The sequence below is a fragment of the Perca flavescens genome, chromosome 16 (genome assembly GCF_004354835.1).
Source record: "Perca flavescens isolate YP-PL-M2 chromosome 16, PFLA_1.0, whole genome shotgun sequence".
Taxonomy (NCBI): Eukaryota; Metazoa; Chordata; class Actinopteri; order Perciformes; family Percidae; genus Perca; species Perca flavescens.
Genome location: NC_041346.1, coordinates 21,474,716 through 21,487,170, shown reverse-complemented (window position 1 = coordinate 21,487,170; position 12,455 = coordinate 21,474,716). Strand labels below are relative to the sequence as shown.

General features: G+C 37.3%; 1 protein-coding gene across 2 annotated transcripts in view; it reads left to right on the top strand.

Moving 5' to 3' along the window:
* The window catches only part of hcn1 (hyperpolarization activated cyclic nucleotide-gated potassium channel 1), a 107,412-nt gene that overhangs the window by 93,037 nt on the left and 1,920 nt on the right, over positions 1 to 12,455 (top strand). For both annotated transcript variants that reach the window (XM_028602296.1, XM_028602297.1), the window contains exon 7: positions 5,932 to 6,096. In XM_028602296.1, coding sequence (XP_028458097.1) covers positions 5,932 to 6,096 — 165 coding nt within the window. The remainder of the gene's footprint in view (positions 1 to 5,931; positions 6,097 to 12,455) is intronic.

Below are 12,455 nucleotides of genomic sequence, written 5' to 3'. Positions count from 1 at the left end.
GCAGCTCAAGAGATATTCTGCTAAAGATTCATTGTGGCACAGAACAAGTAGATCTTGTTCAAAAAACAAGCTAAAACGTCAGAATAAAAACCTTCGGCCAATAAGGCTCTGACAAATGGATCCTAGTGGCAGTGAGTATTAGTGCATCTATCAAACAATATCAGACAAAAAGAAAATAAATTGCAACAGTTTAACTGGCTATTGTTTCCAGTATTGCTATATTTTGATAGTTAGATGCTCACATATCATCAGATAAATTCTAATTAAGGCTTTTGACAGAGCACAAACAGTACAGTACAAAAAGTCTTTCAGGAAGCTAAAACATTTAGTCTTGTTTATCCCCTGGTGGCCCTCTGGTGACTCACATGTAATTATCTTAAAGTGACTGTAGTCCATATTTTCATACTAAATGTGTATCAAAGGACAATGTCATGTGAAAAGGGGTCACCCTTAGTGATGAATCCTAAACTTTATGTTTGGTTCACTCTCACCGCTCTGATAGCATCGCTTTCGGCTGCAGCAGACTGCCGTTTCCAGCTGGTAAACGTATTGGAGCATTTAGCTAAACAGACAGATATTTCCTTCAGGAGTGGGTAGAGACCAAAAATAGAGCTAAAAGAGAGTGAATATTGGACTTACGTTCATCAGGTGGCTGGGTAGCATTCACGACTACAAATAAATGATAATGTTGCTCTGTATGTGTTTGATGTGTAATTAAACAGCTGTTTGCAAACAAGTAAAAAGTTTAGTTTCTGCTGCCCCCAACTGGCCCAAAAAAATCTGGTTTAGAGGGATACTTTGCCAATTTTAAACCAGCTCTGTGTCATGGCAGAGTATGCACATGGACAGTGTTTGGCGTCCCTCAATGGCAGAAAAACCCACAGAGCCCCATGGAAGTCCGCTGAGATCGGGATGACGTGAAGCGTGAGCTTGGCGTGCTGAGGCCACGGAGGGAAGCACCAGTCATCTGCACACACTGCCCACACTGCCATGACACAGAGCTGGATCTTAAATCAGCAAAATTTCTCTTTAAGGACTGGAATAGAGCTGCAGCTAAAAATGATTTGTATTATCAATTAATCTCTCATTTTCTCAGTTAATTGATTAACCTTTAGTACATGAAATGTCAGAACCCAGTGAAGAACACCCATGCCAACACTTGATGGCAAGACAAATTGTTTTGTCTGAGCAACAGAAAAAAATTATCAGTTACCAACAGTTTATTACCAGATTACTAGGCTTCCTACTGGCGATAAAGTGCTAGACTGTTAACTACCACGAGTCTCAACAAACCCTGAAAATTGACCTCTGGAGACCAAATTTATAAATCCAGGAAATGTGTTGAGGCAGCTTTTTAGGGATTTTTGGATTATCTTTTTCAATCTTTGTCTAAACATTTTGAAGGTTATTTTGTACCACAACATAACTCTAATTTTGATGTGTTTGCTGTGTGGTGTGCTCTCACTCAGTGCAGAGATTCACAAATAACAGCTGGGTACAGATTGATTTAGAGGAATACAAAGGAGTTTATACTGTAAGTGCAATAAGTAGTGCAGGAAGCTGAGGAGAGTTTACAGTGAAAGATCAGCATCTAAAATCAGTCCAATGAAAAGGAAAAAAGCATACAAAGAACATACAGTAGAGTACCATTTAATCTTTTAATTAAAATCCAGTGTTGTATCTGTCCAAATAATAACGGGCACATTGTTCATTTTGCTGTGTTCTGTCTGTGCCCGGCCACCTGCTGTTGCCTTCTGCCCAGCTGGTATTCTTACCCGTTTGTATGGCATTAGTAGATGAACCCTGTGTTGGGAACAGCTGGCTGTACATACCAGGCACCTCACTTTCCCCCCTTTTCTCAGATGATTCACACTCCCCTTACAACCAGGCCAACAGTCTCAGAGGTAGACAAGCAACAAGAAACAAAACCGAGCCCAGCCACAAGAAACTATTAGCATAGTCATGAGCAGTACATCTATGAGGACAGTAGGTCACAAAGCAGCTCCAACCACGGGCAATGCCATGCCTGCATGCTAAAAAGGTATCCTAGTAATCACTCCTGGGCCTCCGTGAATAAGATTACATATTGGTACCACACAGCTCTGTAGTGAAGTCACTCTGAGGCTAAGGGACTGATAGAGTGTACTGCTAGGACAGTGAAAGACATGAAAATCCCTATTGGGCTTGAATGTCTTAGTCATATGGGACTCCCGCTCTCCTCGCTCACAACCATGTAAAGATAAGGAGAAGGGGAGCTGGTTACCATGAGAGTATCTATGTGGCACATGAAGGGATGGCACATTACCACAATGTTATGGCTGTGGCTAAGACCCAGAATCGCTCCAGCAACATGGACAGACACAGAGGACAAGGAAGACAACAAACAAACCCAACCGCTCCCATAACACACAAATGTTCATGGGGTCAACTGTGATGCCTTGTAGCTAGGCAACAGACACGTGTAAAACTGCATAATGTGAAGTGATAACAGGGCCTTGCCTTACACACACACACACACACACACACACACACACACACAAAGCAAAATATGTCCATTCCACACATGCTTTAATGCTGTTAATTTATTAGTACTTTTAACATGGATTAAGTAAAAGTAGTCATCAAAAAAGTTGAGTAAGAGTAACTACTTGACTACTTGAGTAGAGAACCACCTAAATCATAAGTAAGCCACACATGGATATTCATATTTTGAGAGAAAGTAGGAGAATACAGTAGCTGAACATTTTGATGTACAGTATGATGAATGTATATAGTGTTAAAACAGTGGACCTAAACACAGTCTAAAAATAAAAACGTTCCTGTCAGCTCATTGTCAAATTTCATCTTTTCACACAACAATCACTCACAACTGGAGTTCAGTTTAGTCTGACTGAATTGAATTAGTGCAGTTTGAAAGTGAGAAAAAACAAAGTTTTGTCTCTCACTGTTGCTCCATTATTCTACTGCTGGTAAAATTCAGTTATGTGGTGATATGGCTACCTGAATCCAACAGAGCTAGGTGGAGCAAAGTGTCCGCCTCACTGATGTTTTTGAATATAAGCGGAACATAAAATGAAGGGCAAAATCTTTGGCTACCACCACATATGCCTGTAATCCGATTTCTGCTAGTCTAATCTGGGTTGCGGGCAAGAGTTCTCATCCTTGTTGCTTTATTAAAGACTCATACAGGTAGGTTGGGTCGCCTTGGCAAAAACAATCCTGCATGCCTTGCTAAAAGTTCTCCAAATTATACTTTTCAAAGAACTGACATTTTGGGAAATATGCTTATCCACGTTGTTGTTAAGAGGTCAATGAGAAGATTGATGCCACTCTTTTGTCTGTGTGATATAAAGCTAGAACTACAAGATGGTTAGTTTAGTTTAGCATAAAGACTAAAAGCAGTGGGAAACATCTAGCCACGCTCTGCTTACCAGCACTTGTAAAGCCCACAAATTATCACCTTATATTCCACTGTCATGTAACACATTTACTTCTGGATGTACCCACACGGCATCATGCAGACTTGTGGATCGACCACTCACAATCTGTCTTTGTGTCTGCCTCTGTTTCTCCACCCTTTGTGAAACTACATGTAACAAGCAGGTTTTTCGTTCTTTCTCTCTGTAGTTTTTTCTCTCTTTCTTCTTGTGTTAACAGAGGTACCAATTAAAGGGAGCTTTTTTTATTATGACAGCACTAACACCTTATTCACACCCACAGCTTGAGTGTTGCTCTCACATCTTGTGCACTCTGTGCTCTATTTTCGTGACAGCTCATGGTGTAGCAAAGTCATCACGACAAGTTAACATTTAACGATTTAATGAAGATGGGATTTGTGCTGTAGATTGGACAGAAGTGCAAATGTGGGTGGAGGTTGAGTGCTGTTGGTGGTTGAACAGCACTGAACAGAAGCCAAGGGAAGATACTTAAAAGACGGGTACTGTTTTACAAGCTTATAAAGAGAAGAAAAAAAATGTACGCTGAAGGAATGGGGGGCAGATAGATAGTGAACTTAGTTGTGCCTTGTGTCACTGATTCACTAAAACCCTAAATTAGACGCAGTGAATGTCAGGTGTTACCATCACATATCTACAGTGGCACACATATTCATTTATTTACTGCTAGCTACATAAGATGCTCAGGTGAGGAAAATCATATTGGTTTGCACATCTTTTACAGGCAGCAAATAGTCCAGCAGCAATTCTGAGATTAGGTTTCTAAACACATGTTGTATGAAATCATCTTGTCTAATCATTGTATTGTAGAAATTGGATTCTATTTTGGTCATTAACATTTTTGGTCCAATTACTTTAGGCTGAATTAACAGCATGACCTTTTTCACTCAACATGAGTTCTGTTTGCAATCATCTAATTGCTCCTCAAAAGATTTTAGCACTAGAATAAGTATTAGCAATAATAAGCATCCTGCTAAGAAAAAATGACCAATTTCTGTATTGCAATTTGAATGCCAGGATTTCATCCAAAGTAAAATTTTCAGTCGGAGATATGATTTTTTATGATCTGCTGTAGCAGAGTTATAACAAGGGCCAACCTGAAAAGACCACTGCCCAGTCCTGTGTGTGGTGTATTGATAATAAAAAGCAGTGTTGGACATTAACTAAGTACATTTACTCAAGCACTATACTTAAGTACAACTTTGAGATACTTATTCATATTTCCATTCTATTCTACGTTTACCTCTTACTCCACAACATTTATCCGGACATTATAATCGCTAGTTACTTTGCAGATTAGGATTGTACATAACAAATTTGATCATGATAATAAGTATGAAAATGAAATCAGTAGTTCCAACCTTTTTGAATTGTGAACTCCGCAATTCAGCCAAGAGAGATTCTTACTCTAAACTTCTCAGGTGGTTTCATTTATGAGGTCAAATTCTAAGATCTAATATTTCACAAAATTTCACAAATGAGAAAAAGAATGTATACAAATGTGTGTAGCAGAACTGGTCTTAACTACGTAACTGAATATAAAGTACTTAAAACTTGCTTCAGCTCAACTAGCTACAACAGTAAAATGCTGCTTACGCATTTATGCATGACATTTTCCTGAAGTACTTTTACTTTCTGTACTTTATTTTGCTGTTAATACTTATGTTCTTTTATTTAAGTGTGATTTTAAATGCAGGAGTTACTTGTAGTGGTAATGTATTTGTTACATTGCTGGATTGCTACATTTACTATACTTTTTTTATTGAGATTTCTAATCATATTGGTTATTGTCCCATTCATATGTGTGTGTATTACAGGCATATATTGTCTTTTAGGACAATCTGTCTTTTGTAATCTCAGTAAGTGAGTGTGTATAGTGCTTTTACATTTAATTTTAGAGGTAAATGTAGCTACGTATACACACACAGGAAACAAGGTTTATACTATGTTATTATCTGATGTGAGGGGAGCTGCACGGTCAAGTGTTTTAATTGGATTGTTCTAAAGATAACAAAGCAAATGTGTTCTCTTCACATCTCTTCTTGTAAGAAACTACAACGGCTGAACAGGAATGCTACGTAACCATACCCCTGTTTAGTTATCCATTACATTGGATAACTAAACAGGGGAGAACTGATGCAGTACATTGATGCAGTGATGCCTGACAGGCTTTTTTTTAAACTGGACTACTGTATCATATTATGGGATCATTAGCTCTGTGCAGGATGATGAATTATCTTAGTATAATGCAAGTGACAGCACCGCGGCTTCTCATTTTATTTACATTCACATTAGCTTCTGCTTCTTTTGTACTCGAGGTTCATCTGTATGGTAATCTGTATTGCAATTAATGGGATGATTTCCTTAATGTCCCTCTGCACTGTCCACTTCTGTTACTGTTTCTTCACGTGTCAAATTTTTTCGTGCTCTCACTCTTTGTCTTCCTTCTTTGTCTCTCTGTGTTCCTGCCATACAGAGATCTGTCTGCTCACCAAGGGCAGACGAACTGCGAGCGTGCGTGCAGACACCTACTGTCGACTCTTCTCCCTCTCTGTTGATCATTTCAATGAGGTGCTAGAAGAGTACCCCATGATGCGACGCGCTTTCGAAACGGTCGCCATTGACCGATTGGACCGCATTGGTAAGACCTGTCTACATCTAATTCCTGACCTGTCTGATTGGTCGAATCTTTTGCCTGTCATCGTGCCTTGTTGTCTTGTCTTTATCAGGATTTGTTTGCCGTCTTTCTTCATAAAAGCATTGTGTCTGCCATCTTGTGCTGCATGACCTGTATGCTATCTTGTTTTTTTTCTCTTTTTTTTTTTTTTTTTTACACTTCCGTCTCTTTCTTGTCTTAAATAACACTAAAGAAAATTGGTTGTAACCAGAATTAATCCTTCTAAAGAACCAAAGTAGCGTTTTGTGGTTGGATTAACTGGAAGACAGTGCATGTCGCTGTCCGGGAGGGAGTCAGGTCGCCCCGTGGTTGGTTTGGAGTTGACCCCCCCACTGGATGTCAGCGAGTGGATGGAAGCTAACCTCACATGCATGTGTCTGGCCCTGTTTCCACTCATCTGCACTCCTGGGTATGAGCAGCACCCCACCCCATATTAGAATTCTCAAAATCAACCAGACCCTGTGAAACGAAACAAAGAGCAAGGCCAGGTGACATCAGGGAGTTGTTTCAGACACTAACTATCCGGTCCAGCCAACAGGCGGGACCCTGTATAGTTTCATTCAGCTCCTCATCAACAATGCTTCCTTATGTTCAATGTCTGATTTATAGAAGAACTTGGCCAGACAGATTATAGTAGAATAAGTGATAATGGTTCGGACACATTTGTTACAGTGAAATAAAGGGGCACATGTATGGGATACAAACAGGGCAATAATTGGTTGCATTGACCCTTATGTTGCACATTCTCCCACTCCTTATTCAAATGGGTTCAGTCTGCTCTAATACATTGATTGGAACTGAGACATTGATAAATTAAATGCGTCGAAGATATGATAATATGAAAGAGTTGTCTAAAGGGATAATTTTTTAACTGACGGAAGTAGTAGTTTGTCTTTGTCTTCGCTAATGCTTTGCTTCATTAGAAATATGTATCTTTATGAAATGTTCTCCTTTTATTACTTTTAATATATTAATAACTTGACAATAATAATTCAGTACATTTCAGTGTCTCATTCAAGCAATAAGAAGCATTTAGTGAGTGTACTTTAAATGTTTAATGAGGATTATTTTCATCATTTGTTAATCACAGATACTACCGTACGTTTTTTAAGATCTGGTATCATCGTCTTACCCAACACGTTTGTTAAAAAATTTAGTTTGTCAAAACTTGAAAGTAGTAAGTAAGGTACAGATTAACAACACACTATCAATGGACAGTTGTGAATAGCACACGTTCAATTATTCTAGCACATTATTGTTTTCTTTGTAGCTCAGCGACTTTATATGAGTACGTTATAAAGTTTGACTAGTGTATTTCCACCTGTGACTACATGTAGCAAACACAAAACTTAATTTTTAAGGTGGAGGCTCTACATGTAAATTAATATTTGCTATTAAGGCGACAGGTTACTGGTGGTGAATCAAATTAAAAAAAATTTTATAGAACGCCTCCTTTGCAACACTGAAATAGAAAAATCTAAAATGAATTTTACAGTTTATGATTTTTTCTTATAGCGGAAGGAATGGAATTTGTTAAATAAATCACTGTTGAAATGATTTATGGGTTATATTACTATTGTTTTATGGCTTTAACTTTTAAGCCTGCCGACACCACTAGAGGCCAATGATGTTTGGTGATTTGTTTCCCTATTATATTAACCAGAAAACAGTATCACCTAAACACAAAGCTAAAGTTGAATTTGCTTAGTGACAGTGTGCCAATGTTGTCTCATATCAGTGGTTAAAGCTTGCAGTCTGTATCTACTTTTCTATCTGTTGTTTTTTTTTCTTTGTCATGGCTTTGTATTTGTGTATTATTTTGCCTGACACAGGCACATCCGTATTGAATTGCTTTGCAACCTGAGTGTTGACTCAACATTGCAATACTGTAGTGTCAGGCAAGTCAGCAACAAGCAATGGACAATAGTTTTGGAGCCAATCAGAATTCAACAACAGATGTGTGTCACTGTTGAGACAACCTTTTCTCCTCAGAATTACGTTCATATATAAACTATTTTTTATTTTTATTTTTTTTGGGGGGGGGACATAATGGTGGCTGGATGACTGGATTATAACAAGATATTTGAAAAAACATCTGCAAAATGTTTACACCAAAATTCATACTAACCGTTTCTGCAAAAGTTAATATTAGACAAATCTGCAAAATGTTCACCATCAGTGTTTATCTAACAATACCATTAACGTATGGTTAAGACAAATTAAATTACATAGTTTAGGGTAAAAATTTGGTCTTGTTTACATTTTTAAAATGACAATACTGATTTCTAGTTTAATACGAGACACAAACCTCCATCTCTCTAGAATTGTGTTTTTGTCACCCACACTTTCCCCTGTGCTATACGAATGTCCTCCTACTTCTTTGCAATATAACTGAACACTAAGGCCCCGATCAGACAAAGCGTTTTTTGCAGATTTTTTTTGTAGAAGCCTACAATTTATTTAACAATTTTGTTGTTGCTAGGCAACCACCGCAAACGACCGTCTCTCAACTCATCTGATTACACAGTGAGAAGAATATAAAAGATCATTGGGTGCTTTTCTGCTCTGAGTTGAAGTTTTTTAAACTCGAGGTGTTCATGGCGCTCCTGTAAAAACGTGAGGCGCTCAGCCACGCAAGAGTAGCGAGCAAAACGCTTCACCCTCATTGAAAACAATCACAAAAAGCTGCCCCAGACTGCTCAAAAGCACTCTGTCTGATCTGGGCCTACTAACCAATTGTGAAGTAGCTGCATATGAACGTAAATCGCAGGAGACGAGGTTGCATTTGTTTTGGACGAGCATAAAATGAAAATCTTTATTTGCCCTATAGTGAAGTCCCTTCATAACATACTGTATGCCGTTTGGCCTCAACAGTCCAAATCTACATTTGCCCTTTTTATGAGAGCTTCAAGTTGAGTTAGCTTTTCACCAGATGTTATAAAACGAAAGCTGCCCACTCTGACTGACACTCCTCAGAGTGACATAGATTTGATCCATCCTTTCACACTAACCATGAAGGGGGTTTTGTCTCATACGAGGGAAGATACTTTGTCATGATCCGTGCTGGTTGTATCGTTTCTATATATGAACTGCATTTGGTTACATGCTTGTCTTGCTCTAAAAAGGAAAGAAGAAAAGTAACCATGCTTTGAAACCAATAACGTGTTGCACATTTGACATTATCTTTTATCTATCTAAAAATTATTTGACCAGGAGTCCGTCTTGAGACGAGCACATCTCGTTTTCAAGAGTGTCCTGGCCGACGAGTAGGCATCAGGTAAACACTTTATTCCAATTCCAATATTCGAACAGGGACAAATTGACCTATAAAGGCTTGCTAAATGGATCCGGTCTCAAATTCATCCTCCAAGAGTTTGCCCTTTTCAACTGTTTAATTCCTGCATCAGTGACACATAACTCAAAGTCACCCACACCAGTCCTGCAGATGTTTTGATGGACACATTCAAAATGTCAACAACTAAGACAATCAAAGAAACAAAAATATATCTCATTCAGTGTCACATGCCATGTTTATTTTGTAAGAGATTTTCACAGAATAATTAAGTGTGCTATGAACACATGCTCAGCTCTATTGGTGTGACATTTGTATTTAATCTTTGAACTCTTTGTTCAAAGTGTATTCACAAACAAAACCTGTCTGCTTATTAGTAAAAACTTTACTAATGCAATGCCACATACACTTTTTGTTACATGCAGAAATCCCATTTCATTATTCATGCTTTCACCAATAGAAAAAAAAAGTTTGTTTCTGATTGTCTGGCTTGAAATATGAATTAAGTCTTTTGTGTAAACAATTTGGGGAAAGATTTAAGCTTTTTTGACACTAATCAAAGTTGTCAAGTTGACTACATGTGGAGGGCAAAGGTTTATTTAATCCATTATGAATCCTTTTGTTACACATTTTGCACCAGTTATCCTCTCTCAAATAAGTTCTTACATTAACACTCAACAAGAAGAAACTGAAAAAAAACACATTTCCTGCAGTGACTCATAGAAGAAAAGAAACACTTTATTGCAAATTATTGGTGAAATTATACATCAAATTGCATTGTGAGTCCGAATGAAAAATGTGTCTCTGTAAAGCATCTCAAAATGTGTGTATTTTATTTTTTAACCAATCCAGCCTTCATTATTTATATGATGTTTGTGAACATTATGATGTTTGTGTTCTGCTTGTTTTTGTTGGGTGTGTTGGTTGGCTTTTAGACTGTTTTACAAAAATTATGTTTTTGATGTCAGATATGGGTTAATTACTTATTAATCTTTTTTTAATCATATTGATTGGTAAAGTTGTATATTTAACTAATTTCACTGGTTCTAGTGCCAGGAAAGACAAATTACTTACAATACTGTAATTGTATTATTTTCAACTGGTGATTTGACCCATAGCTGATCAATTTTCTATTTCAATTCAAAATTTTCTATGTAAAAAAAACAACAAAATTTCTTTACCCATAAGTTGTGTTTACATTTTGTTAATGTTTGTTTGTCTGTCTGTTTTTTTAATTTTAATTTTAAGGGATACTATTTTTTTTATGTTCCAAAGTCAGTTTATGAAACAGGTCAAATGCATTTTGCAGACATGTTCAGAAATGACTACTGGCATTCATTGGAAAAGCAGTCCAGGATATTTTGAGCAGAAAATATACAAATATACGAGTTTGAAGTGTCTGTATATTATGAGTTCATTCTGTAGAGATGTGCACTGTAAAAAACTATTTAACGGTCCATGCAGCACAAGGTGTGTATTGTGGTACAAATCAAAATCGGGTGTTAAAGTAAGTTCATGTTTATATATTTCATAGAGGGACTCTTTACAGTGATGCAGTTTAGGTAACAGTCAAATATTTCCATGTATGTATAGACCAATTCTGCCATGCAAACATTTCACAGGCATTTAGATACATTTCCAGGAGCTTTCTAGGAGAAAATATGAATAAATTGCTAATTAAAATAACTCAAATGTAAGTGTATATATAGCTCTAAAAGTCTGTTATATTGTTTGACAAGTGTCTATCTTTTGCACACCCTTAACTGAAAGAGAAGAGAAAGAGGATGATAAAATGTCAGACAGATTAAAGGATGAGAGAAATAAAAAGGGGCCAGAAGGGCAACACTGATGCCTGTTGCCCTGAAATCCTAACAATACCCTTGCTTCTAACTACCAGCAAACATTCAGATCCACACAGGTTCTAGTTGGAGGAATAATACATATGTGTTGTCCTTCCAACCTACAGAGATTAACACTGTCATCTTTAAAAATGCAATCAAAGCAGCCTTGTAAGTTAACAGTAGTCTCATAGTCAGTACGTGGTGCTAGTTTTAGCTCTCAACCCCAACTCTGTAGTGTCTGTTGCAGTCAAAATGGCTGCCAAACATAACATCAATCCTACCTTAAAGCTGAATGCATGGCTTGTTGGCAGCCTTGAGAGGACAAAGCCGTCCCAAAAATGCTACTCAACTGTAAACTCGGTGCAGAAATCTTCTGCCCTCGAGGACGTGGCTTAATGATAGATTGACTGTGGATAAAGCCTTCAGCACACTAAAAGTCAACTCTGTCTTCTTTACCGACAAATAGCGCTTCACAGCCTGTCGATACACAAGGTCAACAGTAATTACAGGAAACACATCCTCTAAATGGATTTGGACACAGTTCATTCAAAGTAAAGAAGTTAATAGATTCAAATCTATATTTTCATTATTATTGTCAAATGTGGCAATTCTTTCTACAAAAGACCAGTTTCAAGACATCTTTCATGCTTTTAGTACCTCTTAGCATTTTACCACAGTTTTGCTCCCAAACTCCCAAAGCCACAAAAGTGGTTGGTGTTTTAAGAAGCCATCTGTCAAGCTTTTATTGTCATGGTCCATGACTAATAACAAGCTGGGAAAGATTTCCAGGCCTCTGGGCTCAAAATGCCCTTTATAGGGCAGAAAGAAAGCACTTTTAAAAACCATTTGTTTACCGTTTTAAGGAAAAAATTTATTATAATAATTACATTTTGCAGACAAAATTCACACTAAAGTATAAGAAAACACAACATTTTATTCATGAAAATAAATCTACATCTTTAGACAATTCCATGCGCATTTTAATGATAAAGATAAAAGCATTCTGTGGTAAGATGAGTACAGTTTAGTTTTCCATATTTAATGTATAATTATATTCACAACCTGTACCCACTGTGGTAGTGTGTTAGGAATAGATCTTTGTTGCTTTCTTTGCCTGTTTTTATTGTCACCTTGTTTATACTTTTTTATTGTTGAAAAATCTTATTCTATTTGTGCTTGTGATGAACAGA